Below are 19,900 nucleotides of genomic sequence, written 5' to 3'. Positions count from 1 at the left end.
ATGTACACCGATCCTTAAAAGACACAGTTTGTTTCATCCATGTAGTATTATTGCCCCTGGAAAGGGATTTTGGGTGAAGTTGCAATCCCCCTGAAGACCCCAGTAATTTCCCTTGAAACTAAGCAGGTCAAGATCTGGTCAGTTCCAGAACAGGAGAATTCTTGGGAACCATTTGTTTTTATTTTATGTATTAATTAAACTTGTATACCATCCTTCTCCCGAAGATCACAGGGTGGTTCACAACATAAAAATACAAAATGCAAACACAAGAATACATAATAAAACAAAAGGAAAACAAACCAATACCCACTTATGTCACCTTGGGTACCATTATGGAAGAATGGTGGGATATATTTTAAAATAAACTTTTGTAAGGTGCCTAGATACCAAAACTGGATACAAACCAGATTTAGCGTTATCTTATATCTTATAACATTATTATTATTATTATTATTATTATTATTATTATTATTATTATTATTTGCTATGGGCTTTTGAACTGCATCAGAATTTTATTGATTATACCAGGTTTTAAAAACCCTATAGTCCTCTTATCTAAAGCTTACATTAAACTTCTTAGCATTCTTTTTTTTAATTTGCTGAAAACCAGATGTGCTCCTATATGACTGTCCTAAACCTCATGCTCGAATGTCTTTGCAGGTTTTATGGCAGGAATTCTTCTTATGTGCATGGTGGACTGGATGCCAGTGGCAAACCACAGGAAGCCGTCTATGGCCAGGCTGTATGTACCTAACCAATTATTTTATCGCGTTCAGTCACAATAAATAAAGGGATAGCCTTTGGCAATACATAATGTTAAATATGGTGTTTCCATTAGATCAAGCAGTAATCCAGAGAGAGCATAGCCATTTGTTTGCAGCAGCAAACATATTAGGGTTGTTTCCAATGCAGAGCAGAAACCTATGGTGGGTTTTTTTTCATGTATGCTGATTTCTATAGGCCTTCTCTGAGTTTGGCTTAGTTGGATGCAACCCTTAGTTGCCAGATGCTGGAAACAATTATCCCCTGCAGTGTGTAAAAATATGGGATATGGCTGATATAATCAAATTTCAAGGAGGAATAGGGATATAAATGGACATTGAGAGAGAACTCCAGAAATGGTGAATCCTGTTTAATTTTTTACCCTGAACTGCACTAGGGTCAAGTGATGGGGCACATCCTGTTGCATTTAACATTTCCCCTACCTTATTTTTTTAACAGAGAGGGTGTCCTCCGAAGCAAAGGTGTGGACATTTGTGTCCGCCATATTTGTTTCCCAGAGTGCTGTGCCATAGAACACACATAGGAATGTGAAAAAGCAAAGATGGTAGGCACGATTATCCGGAGCCTTCGTGGGGGTAGGTTTGTTAAAGTTGTGAAAAGACAGACAAGGCTTCTGAAAAGTTTCAAATACATTTGATTTCCCATAGAGTTTCTTGCTTGGCAGTGCTAATGTAAGAGGCTGATATCCAACAGAAAATATTGGGCTTGGATGTGGGAGACCACGTCTTTCAAGGCCTCATGGTGTGACATTGGGTCAGGTCAGTTATTTATGCACTTCAGAGGCTTCTATGCAAAAATGAATAATAGTGACCTATTTAAAAAGGCAGCATAGAGATTATCAAGTGCCTAGGGCTTTTGGTTTTCAGTGTTCTTGGTAATACTGTACTGGATGTCTATGCATTTTTTCCTTTTCTTTCATTTCTGTTACTTTAGCAATATGTGATCCCAGTTTTTGAAATAGAACCTGATTTTTGAATTCAGCAACTGCCAGAAAAAGAGCTCTAGTCTTGAACCAGCATCAAGACTTGTAGATAGTAATCCATGTCTCTGTATCCATGTAATATGCTCTTAACAAAAGGATTGGGGAATCTTAGGCCTTCTAGACGTTGGCCAGTGGTCCAGGGTAATGGGAGTTTTAATCCAACCGCATCTGGAGGGCTACAGACTCTCCACCTGTGCCCTAGCAGTGATACAGTTGTGATGTAGTAGAACATGCTTCAGTCTTTAAAAGATGCACCCAGAGTTTCAAAATATTTATTCAGCGCTTGCTGGGATAGTTGCATATTACACATTTGAATCGGATGAATTTTATATGAATATGGTGTAGTTCCACACCTATAGTCTTCTGTTTTTCTCTGTTGTCATCCAGATTTGGTATTTTCAGGGAAATGGCCAACCCGTTCCTTGAAATGTTTTAAGACAGCCAAGGATCCCTGATTTCATGGTTGCTGCCCTGAGGCACATGCTTTCAAAACTATATTAAAGACTATTGCATTGTTCTCTTGCTTTCCTAATTAGACACTTTAAAAAACACCTAAAGCAAAACTTAGCCCAATTACATGTCGTCCTCGTCCTCCCCCCCGGGATTTTAAAATACTAGATTAAGTTTATGACCACATGAAAGAGCTGCAGTGTAGTCCGTTGGCCTGCAGCCAGAATCCTCCTTATATTAATTATGTAAATAAAAGTATAAAAAATATACCTAGTTTTTACTGGAAAACAGAGAAAATTAGCCATGGGCATGAGCTTCGGGTTTTCTTGAAAACACTGTAGCATGCTCTAAAAATTATTACAGTGGTACCTCGGGATGCGAACAGGATCCGTTCCGGAGCCCGTTCACATCCTGAACAGAACGTAAGACGCGATGGCGCATCTGCGCATGCGCGGATCGCGTTTTGCTGCTTCTGCGCATGCGCATGACATTTTGAGCATATGCGCAAGCGGCGAAACCCGGAAGTAACTCGCCCTGTTACTTCTGGGTTGCTGCAGAGCGCAACCCGAAAGCGCTCAACCTGGAGCACATTCAACCCAAGGTATGGCTGTATTATTATTTTCATCATTATTATTATTTATTTTCTATCAGAAGTGCATTTCACCCACATAATGTGGCACAATAGCTGTTGAGCTACGTTACCAGCTTCTGATGTGCAGAAACGTCTGAGAATTTCTTGGCTTCCCTTTTAGAATATTTGAGCAGAGAAGATGTAGGCAGTTTGAGTTGCTCATGGCTGGGGCCGAAGCAAAAGGTTCAGAGTTTCACAAAATTACTTGTGAAAGGCCTGTGGAATTTCATGGAGGTTGAGGCAAAACTCCTTGCCCCTTCCTTTTTCACTCCATCCTTTCCCAAACCTCCTAGTGAGTGAAAGTGTATGTCTGTTCTCCTCCTCCCCCCCCCCACTACCTTTCTTCCCTAGGACTTTCCCCCTACTCTTTCTAGTGTTTAACCAGGCTCCACCATTCAGGCACTGCTGTTGCAAGTACTGCTGCAGCCTTTCCCTGGCCTGTGCTGAGAAAGGCTTATTTGAGGCGGAACTGGTAGCTGGAATGGCTGCTTTGTTTGCTTGTCAGGATAGTGCCACCCTTGGCCAAGCTAACCAGCTGTGTGGCTCTCTCTCAAATGCATTCAATGGAACATTGCAGCAGACTTAACTGTAGCCATAGAGTGAGGCACCAGGGCAGTAGATCAGTGGCTGTACAGGTGAGCAGGAGCCTTGGAAGAGGGAGGGAACCTTAAAGAGTCACATCTTCACTCTATCACGTTTTAATTTATGTTAAACTTAGTTCTGAAGCTATGTAGCATTATGGAATTTTATCAACTAGCTTGTATCTACTGGTTATTGACCAAAACACACACACACACACACACACACACACACACACAGAGAGAGAGAGAGAGAGAGAGAGAGAGAGGGAGCGCACTTGTACAGATAGAAAAGGAAGAATTTGTCTCCCATGCTCTCTCCATTGAAGGAAAAACATTTCCATATTCAGCATTTTTAAAGCAATGCATTCAGTATTAAGAGGCCCTACCTAACAAAGGAAAATATCTATACAGTGGTATCTCTGGATGCGAACGGGATCCGTTCCGGAGCCCCGTACTCATCCTGAGCAGAACACCACCAACGTCTGCGTGGGTCGCGATTCGCCACTTCTGCGTATGCGCATGACGCCATTTTGAGCATCTGCACATGCGTGAGTGGCGAAACCCAGAAGTAACCCGTTCTGTTACGTCTGGGTCGCCGCAGAACGCAACCTGAAAACACTCAGCCTGAAGCATCTTTAACCTGAGGTATGACTGTAGTTATCAAAATCAGGTACTGAGAGCTTGGGGTTTTATTTTTCATTTTTGGCTAAGTGGGATTCAAGTTTCTTTTATTTTGTCTCTAGGACATACACAAGAAGGTGATGTCCCTCCAGTTTAGTGAATGCCGCACTAAGATCCGCCATGTGGATGCTCATGCAACTTTGAACGATGGAGTAGTTGTGCAAGTCATGGGGGAGTTGACAAATAATGGGCAGCCGATGAGGAAATTCATGCAAACCTTCGTACTGGCTCCAGAAGTAAGTAGCCACCGTGAACTTCAAGCAGCAGGGCCCTAAACACGAGTTGATCCCAAACGATCGCCCTTACTTCAGAAATGTTTCAACCATCTGTGGCTGGAACAAATCTTCCTAGACTAAACATAGCAATTATTTCTGCAAGCTTGCTTTGGTCCCTCCACCAGCAATCTTATCTAGGTGTACATAGCTGCAATTATAGCTTCCAGGTAAGGGCCATTCATATATATGAGATGCCAGGTGTTCCAAATGAATTGAACATTATGGCTGAGAAGTCTTACATTTCGTGTCATTGCATTGGTAGACACATGAATGCAAAAGGGAAAGGACAACTGAATTTGAAAGCAATATGTAGCATTGCCAGAGAGTTAGTTAATCAACAGTTGAGTTGTTGTTTTTACCCATTGTTGTTTTTACCCATGGTGTGTTTGTTTTTACAGGGATCTGTTCCAAATAAGTTTTATGTACACAATGACATATTCCGTTATGAAGATGAAGTATTTGGTGACTCTGAAGCTGAACTAGATGAAGGTAAGGGAATCGGTCAGAGTTGGAACATAGGAAGCCCTGCTAGCTCAGACTAAAGGCCTCTCTGATCCAGCTCTCTCTGTGATCTCACAGAAGCCAAACAAGATACCTATAGGAAGTCCAAAAGCAGGACTTCAGGCGAGCAGCATGCTGGAACTGAGAAATTCAGGAGATGAACCTGAGCACAACTCACTGTGGAAACTGCATACAGTCATACCTCTAGTTGCGTTCGCTTCATGTTGTGAATTTTCGGGTTGCATACACGGCAAACCCGGAGGTATATACTTCCGGGTTTCGTCGCATGCGCAGAAGTGTTCTGTGTGCTTCACGCAAGCACAGAAGCACCACTCTGTCGTGCTCCGCGCATGTGCAGAAGCACCGCTCTGGTTGCAGACTTTTTGGAGTGCGAATGGCACCCCGGAACGGAGCGTGTCCACAACTAGAGGTACCATTTTAGAGGCAATCCAAGCTGAGCTAGCACATATTTCCACAAACATTTTGTGCTCCAGGTCGAAGGGATAACACCCTAGCCTTTGAATAAAAGTATGCTTATCTGAGTGCTGCTCAGGTTAGTATCTGTGCCGGTGTGGCCTAATCCTACTTGGGTTATTGTTGCCACAATCCAGCCTGGTAACAAGCCCTGCAAGCAATTTTGCACTTGGCAGGGCCTGACTAGATTATTCAAGATTCTAACCTGACAGTTATTTGCCTGTCGTTATCCTAAGCCAGTTCCCACAAAGGGCAATTTAAATGACATTTGAATGAATCTGATTGATATTATCATGGCTGTTGTTGACCCCAGGGGGCTGACCGTTCTGTTACCCTTTCATATAACTATCAACTTGACCGGAATTCCTTCTTTCAGTTTCCAGTAAGGAAAGATCAGAGAGCTGGCTGTTAGGAATAAATTGTAGTTGTGGGGAAATTTTGTCTGTTTAAAAAAGAGCAAGTCTATGTGCAGACATGCAGTGGTGTGGGGGTGGTTAAGCTGAGCATTGCAGTAGTATTGTGCTGTGTGAGTCAGATTTCATTCAGAGACCAAGCACATGTTCCTCAGGAAAGATGAACGAGAAAAGGGAGCAGTGACTATACAGTGATGGAGGTGGAGCCAAAGAGAACTGCAATGTTCTGTGACTCCTCTCTTCAGTAAACAGTTTATTTCCACAGTTGTGCTTGTTGCTATCGAGTCGGCTACTTCCAAACTAAATTACTTTCCACTTTGTCAGTTTGGAGGCTAGATTGGCTGAATGCAAAGAAAGGCTTGATGAGGCAAAGAAATAAAGGAATATCAGCTGTTTTTGAATGGGAAGGAATTCTGAAATAGAGCATGTGACTGACATATAAAGAGTACCATTTAGGATGCATTTATGTATCCAGCTGCATTGTGGTGGATTCGTCTTAATTTGACGGTTTTCGGAATTTGTGGCAGATTATTCAGTTAGTGTACTGTAATCGATCTTATGAAGGGACGCGGGTGGCGCTGTGGTCTAAACCTAGGGCTTGCTGATCAGAAGGTCGGCAGTTTGAGTCCCCGTGACAGGGTGAGCTCCCGTTGTTCGGTCCCAGCACCTGCCCACCTAGCAGTTTGAAAGCACCTCAAGTGCAGGTAGATAAATAGGTACCATTCTGGCGGGAAGGTAAACAGCGTTTCTGTGTGCTGCTCTGGTTCGCCAGAAGCGGCTTAGTCATGCTGGCCACATGACCCGGAAGCTGTACGCCGGCTCCCTCAGCCTATAGAGCGAGATGAGCACGCAACCCAAGAGTCGTCCACGACTGGACCTAATGGTCAGGGGTACCCTGACCTTTTTAATTGATCTTATAGTTGCAAATGAAAGTGCCTTGATCTTAATAGATCTCCTCTTTTTTACAGTAATACAATGCACAGCAGGTGTATCTATTCTGGATTATAAACCTATGTACAACCAGTGAAAGCTGTGGATGGAATTCAACATAGTGCCAAGTCCCTGGGCTGTGCATGTGGAAAATGAGGACTTCTCACACAATAAGACCCCCTATCCCCATAGGCGTTCCATCCCTCCACCCTTCCGGTGCAGATTTAGGGGGTGCACAAAAGGAGGAGAAGGGAGAAAGTACCACAGTGTGAGCAGGCCACGTTCTGTGCAGGCGGCAATTTGGTTGAATCCGGCCCACAACTTTAGCTTTCCCTTTAGTCATTTAAAGTGAACAATCGAGTATGATTTTGCTTGGTGCCTATTAACTGGGTGGTTCAAACTCTATAGACCCGTATGCACATGATTGAAATACTTTGGTTGGCTCTGGTAATTAGCCTAAAGTTGACATGGACATGACAACCCTGGTCTTCCCAGCTTTTGGGGTGGGGCCTTGTTGCTGCCAGCTTGCTGATCTTGAGAGGCACTCTACACACAGCTCATGGTTATGGATGATGGAGCTTTCAGTTCAAAGCTCAGGGGTTGGGTGGGAGATTGTCTAGTCCACTTTGAATTAGGGGGGCATTTGATGTCTCTGAGGTGCAAGAAAAATTGCCTAGCTAGCCTCCTTACCTACCAAATTTTGCAGCTCTGTGACTTGGAGGGTACTTGTTCATTGGTTTGTTGTCGTTTAGTCGTGTCCCACTCTTCGTGACTCTTTTTACTGTATTTTTTGTTTCTCTGGAAGCCACCCAGAGTGGCTGGGGAAACCCAGCCAGATGGGCGGGGTACAAATAAATTATTATTATTATTATTATTATTATTATTATTATTATTATTATTATTATTATTAGTGACCCCATGGAGCAGAGCATGCCAGGCACTCCTGTCCTCCACTGCCTCCCGCAGTTTGGTCAAACTCAGGTTAGCAGCTTCTAGAACACTATCCAACCATCTCGTCCCCTTCTCCTTGTGCCCTCAATCTTCCCCAACATCAGGGTCTTTTCCAGGGAGTCTTCTCATGAGGTGGCCAAAATATTGGAGCCTCAGCTTCAGGATCTGTCCTTCCAGTGAGCACTCAGGGTTGATTTCCTTCAGAATGGAGAGGTTTGATCTTCTTGCAGTCCATGGGACTCTCAAGAGTCTCCTCCAGCACCATAATGCCTCCGCGGCATAGGTCATAGCTTCTCTGAGTTATTCAAGCCCCTTCACCATGACAAGGCAGTGATCCATGAAGGAGTGTTCATTGGTTAAAATACTTTAATATGTTAATCTAACTAACTAAGCATTGCCGCTCTACTTCAGTCTGCATTGTTCCACATTACAGTGGACACTTGGGTTGCGAACGTGATCCATGCGGGAGGCTCATTCTCAACCCGCAGTGCCACGTCTGCGCGGGTTGCGATTCGGCACTTCTGCGCATGCGCAAAGTGTGATTTAGCGTTTCTGCGCATGCGTGAATGCTGAAACCTGGAAGTAACCCGTTCCAGTACTTCCGGGTTTTGGCACGTCTGTAACCTGAAAAAATGCAACCTTGAAGCGTCTGTAACCCGAGGTATGACTGTATACACAACGTTGTTGCTGTCAGTAAAAAGGCACATTCCTTTAAAAGTGCTGTTCTCCTACTTAATTACCAATAGTTAAAAGGACTTTCTCTCTAATGTTTTAGAGTCAGAAGATGAAGTAGAAGAAGAGCATGAAGAAAGGCAGCCATCCCCTGAACCTGCTCAAGAGAATGCAAGCAGTACTTATTACGATAATCACCCTGTAACGTAAGACAACTTTATATTCTTACATTGCAACCAGTCTATGCAAAATACGTTTCATTATACAAATCCCATTTTAACAATATCCTGTTTTCAGGTCTTTTATCTTTAGCCTGTGATGAAATCTAATGTATGGAACTTATAATCAAAAGGCGTTGAAAGATTGTCCATGTTGTATTTCTGAGCAACAACATACTACCTCTGGAAGATTTTCATAAGGATCATTGCCTTACAGTGATTCTTGTAGTGTATGGAGAAATCAGAATAGAATTTATGTGAGGCATTAATGTGTAGCCCTCTTTTTAAATATTCGGCAGATGTCGTCTCGGTTGTCTTTTTAGTGCCTACTTGAAATCCTCCTTCAACAAGCCATTTTAAGTAGAGATCTTTCCCACTCTGCGTCCGCGCTGGAGATGTTTTTTTAGATGTTTTGTCACTTGTGTGTGAGCTGCCCTGGGCTTTGGGGAGGAAGGGTGTGACTGAGATACATACCGTATTTTTCGCTCTATAAGACCATAAGACGCACCTATTTTTTGGAGGAGGAAAACAAGAAAAAAAAATATTCTGAATCCCAGAAGCCAGAACAGCAAGAGGGATCGCTACGCAGTGAAAGCAGCAATCCCTCTTGCTGTTCTGGCTTCTGGGATAGCTGCGCAGCCTGCATTCGCTCCATAAGACGCACACACATTTCCACTTACTTTTTAGGAGGGGAAAAGTGAGTCTTATAGAGCAAAAAATACGGTAGTTACTTTTACTTATAACCAAAAATTACTGGCTTATGTATACAAGAAGTAAATGCTAGGGTTGTAAGGGGATGAGGTAATTGATAAGGCAAACTTAAGGCAATTCTTGGGAGTCATCTCGGAAGGAAATTAATTTGTTAAACTGTGTTTCTTGGTGAGTACACTAGTTAAAGAATGGCTATGTACTTTTTTTATGGCACTACAGTGGTACCTCGGGTTACATATGCTTCAGGTTACAGACTCTGCTAACCCAGAAATATTGCTTCAGGTTAAGAACTTTGCTTCAGGATGAGAACAGAAATTGTGCTTCGGTGGTGCAGCAGCAGCAGGAGGCCCCATTAGCTAAAGTGGTGCTTCAGCTTAAGTACAGTTTCACGTTAAGTACGGACCTCCGGAACGAATTAAGTACTTAACCTGAGGTACCACTGTATAGGAATGATGGATTTGTCCAGCTACCAGTAGTCAGAGTTTAAAGGGCCAGTGAAATTGTGATTCAACAGAAAAGAGTTCAGCAAAATCATGGATTGCAGGATGGTTGAGATGCATATGCAAAATGGGGCAAAGGCTGGTAGGATGTACAGTCAGCTTTACCCCACCGATAGCTACCGTTGCTCATCGCCCTGATCTGGTCACAGTGATCCATGCGATGGTCGCCTCCAGGCTTGATTATTGTAACTCGCTCTATGCGGGGCTGCTCTTGAAGCTGACCCAGAAACTCCAGTGGGTGCAGAATGCTGCAGCGAGGCTCCTCACGGGGTCTCTGCCATGGGAGCATATTCACCCAGTGCTTTACCAACTGCGCTGGCTCCCGGTAGAGTACTGGGTCAGGTTTAAGGTGCTGGTTTTGACCTTTAAAGCCCTATGCAGCCTAGGACCCACGTACCTACTGGACTGCCTCTCCTGGTATGCCCCGCGGAGGACCTTAAGGTCCACAAATAACAAAAGGTCCCGAGCCTCAAGGAGGTTAGATTGGTTTCAACTAGGGCCAGGGCCTTTTCACCACTGGCCCCAACTTGGTGGGACACTCTATCACAAGAGACCAGGGCCCTGCGGGACTTGACATCTTTCCACAGGGCCTGCAAGACAGAGCTGTTCCACGTGGCCTTTGCTTTGGACTTGGTCTGACCCTTATGTTTCCCTTCCCTTATGGTCTTGATTTATCCGCTACCGGTACTTTAAAATGAGGCTGCATTTTAAATTGCATTTTAACCTGTATTTTAAATTGAGTTCTCTCCCCCCCATTATGTTTTTACTGTGATTTTATTGGTCTTAGCCGCCCTGAGTCAGGCTCTGGCCGAGGGTATAAATAAAATGTATTATTGTTATTGTTATTGCTATTATTATTATTATTATTTTATTATTAATTATTATATTATGTCAGTATATCTGGTTCTGCTATCTGTTAGCATTTTACAATTAATTTAGCTGCATCCAATTCTTCTAGTAATGGAATAGAAGAAACGTTGGAAGAATCTACTCACGAACCTGAGCCTGAGCTGGAATCTGAATCAAAAGCTGAGGAATTAAAACCTGAAGCGGAAGAAAAAAATATTGAAGAGCTAGAAGAAAAATCCCCATCCCCACCTCCTGTAGAAACAGTTTCTCTACCACAAGAACCACCAAAGGTTGGTTAATTTTCAATGCTTTGTGTAGCTAGACTGAAGATGGCTGTCAAACTCGGATTGTGAGGAAACTTGGGTAGCTACAATCACAAACAGAACTGGTGGGAGTAGCTTTCTGCATTGAGTATTCAGTATAAATGATTGTTCCCATTGCCCTTCCATACAAATGGACATTCACATTACTTATAGTCCAAAGCCAAATGAAAAATGTTTCTAATGGGTACTCAGGCTAGTAAATGTATTTTAAGAATCTTCTTAAAAATCAAAACTCATTAGTACTGTTGATATAGGACAGCAAGTTTTTAACAAAATTGATTCTTTACTGCTTTCTTACAGTGTAAATTGAAATGCATCTAGTCCCATGATTCCCTTCCCTCCCAGTAGAAGGGGAAAATATTGCAGGCACTGTGTTCTGTTATGACAGCCTATTAATTTGAGAGCTTTGGGAAGAAGTCACAGTAAAGTTACCCACAAGGTTATGATCTTGAGTACTTACACATATTGCTTTTTAGCTATGACATATTTAGCTATTACAGAGTAATCATGTTTGGTGCCTCTTGATGAGACTCCTTCAGGAGAACATTCTATAAATAGGGATCACAACCAATTAGACCCGTTCCCTAATTGTGCCTACCTAACCTCTGCTATAAGGGCACCTGTAGAAGGATCTTGGATCAGTTGGGATAGGTTGATTTGGAAGAGGTGCTCCTTCAGAGATACTTTACTCCAAGTCATAAAGGCAACACCTGAAATACCGTATTTTTTGCTCTATAAGACTCACTTTTCCCCTCCTAAAAAGTAAGGGGAAATGTGTGTGCGTCTTATGGAGCGAATGCAGACTGCGCAGCTATCCCAGAAGCCAGAACAGCAAGAGGGATTGCTGCTTTCACTGCACAGTGATCCCTCTTGCTGTTCTGGCTTCTGAGATTCAGAATATTTTTTTTCTTGTTTTCCTCCTCCAAAAACTCGGTGCGTCTTGTGGTCTGGTGCGTCTTATAGAGCAAAAAAAACGGTAGTTAAAGTAATTCCTGATCCACTGACGAGCACAATTCAAACACTCTGAATTGTGCTTGTCAGTGGACCAGCAATCAGTTTTAACTGCTTCAAAACAGACAAGGTAAATTCCATATAACTGGTCCCAGTCAGTATTCTAGCCTGTTTTGAATCATCTGAAGCTTTTGACTGTTCAAAGCACATCCAGTGCTTTACAGTAGTCTAAATGGGAAGTTACCAACGGGATCTGCCTATTTCCTTTCTGGTGGGATCATAGCTGGCAAACCAGCCTAAGCTGGTAAAAGGCACTTCATGCTGCAGATGCCACTGGGTTGTAAAAATTGAGAACAGAACCCAGTAGCATCTCTAAACAGAACTTTCTTTTCTAGGGGGGAAGAGGTCCTAGTGTGGTCCTGAGAGCCAGTGTGGTGTAGTGGTTAAGAGTGGTAGACTCGTAATCTGGTGAACCGGGTTCGCGTCTCCGCTCCTACACATGCAGCTGCTGGGTGACCTGGGGCCAGTCACACTTCTCTGAAGTCTCTCAGCCCCACTCACCTCACAGAGTGTTTGTTGTGGGGGAGGAAGGGAAAGGAGAATGTTAGCTGCTTTGAGACTCCTTTGGGTAGTGATAAAGCAGGATATCAAATCCAAACTCTTCTTCTTCTTCTTCTAGTTAGGGAAGACCCTGGTTGGTCCTAATTGCAGCTAATGACAGAAATGATATCGCATGCTACCACAATTAAGACTGACAGGGAAAGTGTGAGGGAATTTGGTCCTGAGAGCAGAAGGATTGTGTATAGTGCCTGTGTTTGGCCAGTTTCCAGTCTCTGGGAATATTAAGTCTGTACTAGCCCTCAAAGAATGATAAAGCACAAAAAATGTACTCATACAAAACTCCCCTCTCTTTTACCCCCCGTTAAGTGAGTATAGGATTGCAGGCTAAGGTGATGAACATGATCTGTTGAAACGAATAGATAACTAAAATGGTAAAAACATTCACAATCTGTTTTGCTGGCATCGTATTATGATTGCACTTAATTCTGAGACTGTCTTGCTGTAGAGCAAATATTTCTATTGGTCTAGTTTTCCCATAAGAAATGTCCGTGGTTTTCCATGATGAGCAGCCCAGGTTTGTTGCATTTCCTGCAGGCTTTCTCTTGGGCTTCAGTGACCAGTAAAAACCTGCCTCCTAGTGGTACTGTTTCTTCCTCTGGAATTCCACCCCATGTTAAAGCACCAGTCTCACAGGTAACCAGTCTGTGAACACCTTAGATTGTCTGCTTGTTTACATCTACAAACTGCTTCACTAACAAAGCAAGTTACAATTCCTCGAATTATGCCAATTGGCTGCTTAATATATATCCCAGCACCCTGTACCAACTTATGACTGTTTTATAGACTGGTTCATTCATTTCTTACCAGCAGTGATGTTTTTCTAGAGAAAGAGGTGCTGGAATTTGCCATGAACGCCTCCCTTGTTCTCTTATAATGGCAGTGGTGCCCACTTGAGAGATGCTGGAACTGAATTCTGGCAAGTTCTGGCTGAAAAAAGCCCTGCTTACCAGTATTACTGTTACTCCTATTTCCAGAATGTTTGTGGCAGTGTGATATATAAATTGTCTGGAACAAAGGTGTAGAAGGGTTCCCTTGGGGATCATCCACACTTTCATTTGAACCGTTTTTGAAAATCTAAGAAGTGTATATTTCATTATTCAAGATATCATACCCAGTTACTTTCTTTAAAACAAAAAAACTTCTTTATTTTTCTGTTTCAAAAAATACATATAATATTCAATCCCTATATACCCCCACCCCCAAGAAACATTCAATTCATATGCAAAATAAATGATACAGTCAAACATTAAGCAGGTTTGTACAGTAGTTTAGAGCTGATTATAGCAGTTAAGGGTCTTCTACTCTCCGTCTTAACAGATTATCCCAGAGTGAGCCATGGGTAGTTGAAAAGGTAGTTGAGTTCATCTTTCTGCACCTTAAAATTACTAGAGAATGTTTCGTGGAGGACACGGAGATAGGTTTAAGCACAATGCTGCTGCTTTCCCCTTAAAAAAAACTTAGCAAATCTGCGTAAACACAGCTACCATACCAAAAGGCAAGGTGAAGAACCCAGCTCTGGTATGAGACATTTAAAGATTTCATACGAACAGCATTATCAGACCCTTTGACACAGCCCACTGTTGCAAGCTTAGTTGAAATGAACAGGGCAGTGGTTTTCAACCAGTGTGCTGTGGCACCTTGGGGTGCCTTGAATGATGGTCAGGGCTGCCGCGGGCAACACTGGCCTCTGTCCCTCTTTCCTTCCCCCTCTCCTCTGGTGTCCTCTCGTGTCTCTGCCTCCCAAAGGCTTGCACAGCTGTTTGTTGCAGCAGCCCTGGCTACTAGCTCCGCAGGCGAATGGTGCCTCTGGGGCTGGCCAGGGGGTGCTGGTTGCCAGGAGCTGAGGCAGCTTCGGAGCAAGCAAGCAAGCAGTTCAGGGAGCCCAGCCAGTCCGCCAGCCCCTGCTGTTGGAAATGGACAGACAAGTCCCAGGCCCCTGTGGAGCAATGTGAAGAGGCACTTCTCTTTGGGGCAGCTCAGAGATCAGGGGCTGCCCAGAGGACTCCCAAGGAGAGGAGGCTGAGGGAACACTCCACAAGGAAGGGTGTTTGAAAAAGGGTGAGGGGCTGCCAGCTATTCAAACAAGGGGTGAGCCCCACAGGGGTGCTACAGGTAGAATGTAGTTTGTCAAGAGAGCCGTGGACTCAAAAAGGTTGAAAACCTTTACAGTAAAACATTGCTGGCAGTGTAAAAGATTTATAGTTTTCCCGAATGTTAAAAATCATTAAGTGTAAAACCATCTACTGACATGGGCATAGGAGTTCGCTCCTATGCCCATGTCATAAAATATTTGAGGGGGCCACCCCCCCTCCCAAAGTTGATGGGCATTGCCATTCAAATGGTGTGTGTCTGTCATGTCAAATGATTTATTATGTGGGGTGGGGATTACCTGCCCACCCCTCAAAATATTTTACTCAAGTTGGCCTGGACATGGCCTCTCCCACTAAGGAGTCGGTAGGATTGGTTAGTTAGTGTAGAAAGAAGCCACATGTTTTATTGTCATCAACACTGAATACCAACAGGAATGAAGCCAAAGTTGGGTCATTGAGAAATAAGAGGGAGGTATTGGCTTGTAGAAATAAATAACAATAATAAATCCATTTAAAAACAAACACTCCCTAGCTTTAAAAGGTAAAGGGACCCCTGACCATTAGGTCCAGTCGCGGATGACTCTGGGGTTGCGGCGCTCATCTTGCTTCATTGGCCGAGGGAGCCGGCGTACAGCTTCTGGGTCATGTGGCCAGCATGACTAAGCCGCTTCTGGCGAACCAGAGCAGCTCACGGAAACGCCGTTTACCTTCCCGCCGGAGCAGTACCTATTTATCTACTTGCACTTTGATGTGCTTTTGAACTGCTAGGTGGGCAGGAGCAGGGACCGAGCAATGGGAGTTCACCCTGTTGTGGGGATTCAAACTGCCGACCTTCTGATCGACAAGTCCTAGGCTCTGTGGTTTAACCCACAGCGCCACCTGCGTCCCTATACTCCCAAGATTTACAGTCTAACAATAAAGATACAGCACACAAGGGAAAAGGGATGAGGGGGGAAGAGGAATATAAAATTCGAAACCCAGACCCCAATTTCTCAGCAGTTGTTCCTGTATTGACCAGCTGGCTTAGTTCAGTGGCAGGAGGTGCCTGCTGGAGCTTGGCCTCCAGCAAAGCAGATGCCTTGAACCCGGCTTCCCGTCTCTCCCACCAAGGCACCCTGATGAAATGGCTGTCCACAGACGACAGCTGAGGAAAGAAGAGACCTGATGCAGCTGGCCTTTCGCAGCAGAGCCAATGGCGTTGCTCTGCTTCTCAGCTCTCCCAGTGCTTAAGCTGCTCTGATAGTAGCTCTCATGGCATGGTGCTTAAGAAGGTCCTGACCTTTGGGGGGGCGGCTTTTCAGGGTTGCCAGGGGCCAACCCTTAAAAACCCTCATCACCACTAGTGCTTTGGGCTTTAGCTAGTCTGAATAAGATGTAGTTCAGAACTCAACTTTTTTGTTTTATAACAAAAAGTAAGCCCTACAGTCCTGGATTGGTACAGAGGAATTCATAAGTGGAATGTTTTTCCAGCTACAAAACAAACAAAAAAAACCCCCCAACAGCTTTATTCTGCATTTATGAGTTGCTCTGCTTCGGCTGTCCAAGTTATCTTTAGAATTTTTGCTAACCGTGCCTTTTCCCGTTCCAGCAAAGAGTAGAAACAAAACCTGAAACCCAGTCTCAACCTCCTCGTGTGCGTGAACAGCGTCCGCGGGAGCGGCTAGGCTTTCCCTCAAGGGGCCCCAGACCAGGTAAGAAAATCCAAGCACCAGTATTGCAAATTTGGCTTACAGTGGGTTTTCTGGGTTTTCCTTAGAAAATCAGGTCGTTCACCTGGTTTGACAGGTTGGGTGGCCATCTGTTATGGATGCTTTAGTTGAGATTCTTGCATTTCCAGGAGTTGGACTCTATGACTCTCTGGGACACTTCCAACTCCACAATCCAATGATTCTGTGGCCTACCCTAAGTAGCTTTAAATTTGAATGTGAAAGGCCCTTATGGCCTTGAAGGTACATGACAATTACACACATACACACACAGAGAGGGGGAGAGAGGTTTTCCCCAAAGGCTTTTGCAAAGTAACAAGTGAACAGCTTCTGAAAATAAGTTCTTAAAAAAAGCCCACCTCTTTTCCTATAAGAACAAGAAGAAAACACATCCAGCTAAATCTGAACTTGACTATTTACCTATCTTAAGTTAATAAATAGGCATTTCCATTTCTCTTCTAGTTCCATTTGCAGTCTTCCAAGTGTGCTCTCTAACTTCCACAGTGCTCCAGCCCCATTTATAGTACTTCAGGGCTCTATATTTGCTCTTTTTAATTCCCTCGTCTCTCTCCCTCCCCCCCCCATGTATATATATATATATATATATATATATACAGTCATAAGGTAAAGGTAAAGGTACCCCTGCCCGTACGGGCCAGTCATGTCCGACTCTAGGGTTGTGCGCCCATCTCACTTAAGAGGCTGGGGGCCAGCGCTGTCCAGAGACACTTCCGGGTCACATGGCCAGCGTGACGAAGCTGCTCTGGTGAGCCAGCACCAGTGCGGCACACGGAAACGCCGTTTACCTTCCCGCTATAAAGCGGTCTCTATTTATCTACTTGCACTTAGGGATGCTTTCAAACTGCTAGGTGGGCAGGAGCTGGGACCGAAAGACAGGAGCTCACCCCGCCACGGGGATTCGAACCGCTGACCATACGATCGGCAAGTCCTAGGCACTGAGGTTTTACCCACAGCGCCACCTGCGTCCCTATATACAGTCATACCTCAGGTTAAAGACACTTCAGGTTAAATCTTTTTCGGTTGCGTCCCGCGGCGTCCCGGAAGTAACGGAATGGGTTACTTCTGGGTTTCGCCGCTCGCACATGCGCAGACACTCAGAATGACGTCACGCGCATGTGCAGACGTGGCGAATCGCGACCCGCGCAGACACGGGTTGCGTTCACATCCAGAGGTACCACTGTATATATATAAAATGTTACTTCAACTTTCTCTCCTAACCTTTTAGCCTGCCAGAAAGGGAATAGAATCCAGGATAAGTTTCTAGTTGCTGATACCTGTTAGGTTTCTCTCTTGCCTCCCCTTAAACCTTTTAGGCTTCGTTTTCTCCTAACTGTGAAGTCCCTGGCCGAATTTTGACATTCCTGGCTACAACAGATAACAAAGACAGCATCCATTTTATGAAATAGAGCTGAACATGGGATTGAATCCAGAGTTCATTTTCGCCAGCAGGAGCCTCCCATGTGTTTGTAAGCTGACTGCTGTTTGCGTCCCGGTTTTGTATGAATGCAGGTCAAGGATACATGGACCAAAACGAATCAGACAATCGACGAATAATTCGCTATCCAGACAGTCATCAGCTCTTCGTTGGCAATTTACCACATGATATTGACGAGAATGAACTGAAAGAGTTTTTCATGAGTAAGTGACACATAAGTGAAGCTTGAGGTGGTGGGGATTCTTGCTAGTCCCATATTAAGTTACATCTCTAATTAGCATTGCTGAAATTGCCTTCTGAGCAAACTGCCTTGCTGTTTAATAGATGTTTTACATTTTCCCATAACCATCTACACCCTGCTTTCACAGGCTTTGGGAATGTTGTGGAACTTCGCATCAATACGAAAGGTGTTGGAGGAAAACTCCCAAACTTCGGCTTTGTGGTGTTTGATGATTCTGAGCCAGTTCAGAAGATTTTATTGGCAAAAGTAAGTAATCTAGTCACCATGTGATAAACTAGTGTTAGATTCTGTTTTCATTATGACACATTGAATTCTGCTGTCTTAGACTTTTGTAAGTCCCCACCCACTTCACATTCATCCATCAATGGATTTCTGTGAACCAGGAATAAAACAGTGAAAGACCTGGCTTAAAAGCCTTTCTCCTTTAGGTGCCATGGGTTTTTTTTTTGTAGGTAAGTGTTCTGTGTGGAAAAAGCTTAATAATGCTATTTCCCACTTGCAGCCTGAAGTGATAAGAGTCCATTCTGTCAGGGGGGTGGGGAGTGTCGGAACCGAGGGGTGAAAAGCCAGCTGGCTCGGCCGTCTCCCTCTCAGCCTTGCCGCTGTGGAGATCCATCAGTCATCCTCCTCCGACGTGCTTCTGCGACTCAAGTTGTGGTGCATGCTGGAGCACACATTACTCAGCAGAGTAATCACACAACAGAATCAGGCCCGAGGCGTGGATACGATGCTAAGCTATGTATTTATTATACATAAATCAGGACAAAGAAAAACATGGCCTCTCTCCTTTTTGTTCTTCTTCTGGGAGAGAGGGAAAAAAGCAATACCGAGCGGAGGTTCCGCTCATGCCAGCAATCTGTGCTGGAATGTAAACAGACATGTGACGTGTACCGTGTTTTTCGCTCCATAGGGCGCACCGGACCATAGGGCACACCTAGATTTGGGGGGGGGGAATAAAGAAAAAAAATTATTCCCCCCCCCCCCAGCCCCAAAGAGGAAAGAAGCTAAGACACCGAGCAGGATCCATCCCGCTGGCTGTCTTGGCTTCCTCTTTAGCCACGCACAACCTCTCCAGCCGGGAGAGGTTGCGCGCGGTTTCGTTTTTAGACACGGGGCTGGGGCGGGGGAAGCCCGAGCTTCCCCTGATCCCAGCCCCCAAAACAGGTCCAGGAGCGGTGGCAAGATTGCGCGCAACCTTGCCACCACTCCCGGAGCTTGTGGGGCTGGGGATGGGGGAAGCCCGAGCTTCCCCCCACCCCAGCCCCCAAAACAGGCAGCTATTTGCAACCCTTCGGAGCCTGGCAGGAACTCCCGCTGCGCTCCGAAGGCTTGCGGATAGCTGCCTGAAGCCCGGGGAGTGCAGCGCCAACTCCCGCTGCGCTCCCCGGGCTTCAGGCTGCTCCGAAGGCTTGCAGATAGCTGCCTGAAGCCTGGAGAGCGAGAGGGGTCGGTGCGCATCGACCCCTCTCGCTCTCCAGGCTTCAGAGAAAGCCTGCGTTCGCTCCATAGGACGCACACACATTTCCCCTTCATTTTTGGAGGGGAAAAAGTGCGTCCTATAGAGCGAAAAATATGGTAACAGTCCCACATATCTGCAGCTCAGAAGGAGTGTAATCTCAACAGGGTGAGGATCTGGCTGTAGTCCTGATCAGATGGCACTTGCCTGCCTTTTGTAGATCAATACTTCACAGTGAAGTCCAGGAACAAGTTTTGCACTTCCTCTCCTTCCTCCCCACTGCACATTTATTGTAGTGGCTTTAAAACAAACAAACGGGAATCTCCCTAACTCCGTAATCCAGACCTCAATTAGAAGAAGGATTTGAATTGAAGGTTTATGAAGAGGTCACAGTTAATGCATAGCAAGTGATAGCTGAACTGATGAGAGGCAAAGTGCAGTGTAAACCAGTCCC

The 19,900-nt window shown here is 44.7% G+C and overlaps 1 protein-coding gene and 1 long non-coding RNA gene across 3 annotated transcripts in view; one reads left to right on the top strand and one right to left on the bottom strand.

The window, feature by feature from the left end:
• Positions 1-19,900, bottom strand: part of LOC309354402 — a 146,839-nt gene that overhangs the window by 79,823 nt on the left and 47,116 nt on the right. The window lies entirely within an intron of this gene.
• The window catches only part of G3BP2 (G3BP stress granule assembly factor 2), a 38,349-nt gene that overhangs the window by 14,053 nt on the left and 4,396 nt on the right, over positions 1-19,900 (top strand). Inside the window, exons 3-11 of one of the 2 annotated variants that reach the window (XM_081884185.1) lie at positions 661-742; positions 4,171-4,344; positions 4,782-4,872; positions 8,428-8,530; positions 10,712-10,892; positions 13,032-13,130; positions 16,176-16,278; positions 17,824-17,952; positions 18,118-18,236. In XM_081884185.1, coding sequence (XP_081740311.1) covers positions 661-742; positions 4,171-4,344; positions 4,782-4,872; positions 8,428-8,530; positions 10,712-10,892; positions 13,032-13,130; positions 16,176-16,278; positions 17,824-17,952; positions 18,118-18,236 — 1,081 coding nt within the window. The remainder of the gene's footprint in view (positions 1-660; positions 743-4,170; positions 4,345-4,781; positions 4,873-8,427; positions 8,531-10,711; positions 10,893-13,031; positions 13,131-16,175; positions 16,279-17,823; positions 17,953-18,117; positions 18,237-19,900) is intronic. The other variant, XM_081884186.1, reaches the window with a different exon arrangement.

The sequence above is a fragment of the Podarcis melisellensis genome (assembly GCF_964234715.1).
Source record: "Podarcis melisellensis genome assembly, chromosome: 13".
NCBI classification, from domain to species: Eukaryota; Metazoa; Chordata; class Lepidosauria; order Squamata; family Lacertidae; genus Podarcis; species Podarcis melisellensis.
The sequence above is the reverse complement of the archived record's forward strand: the minus strand, read 5'-3'. Positions and strand labels throughout refer to the sequence as shown.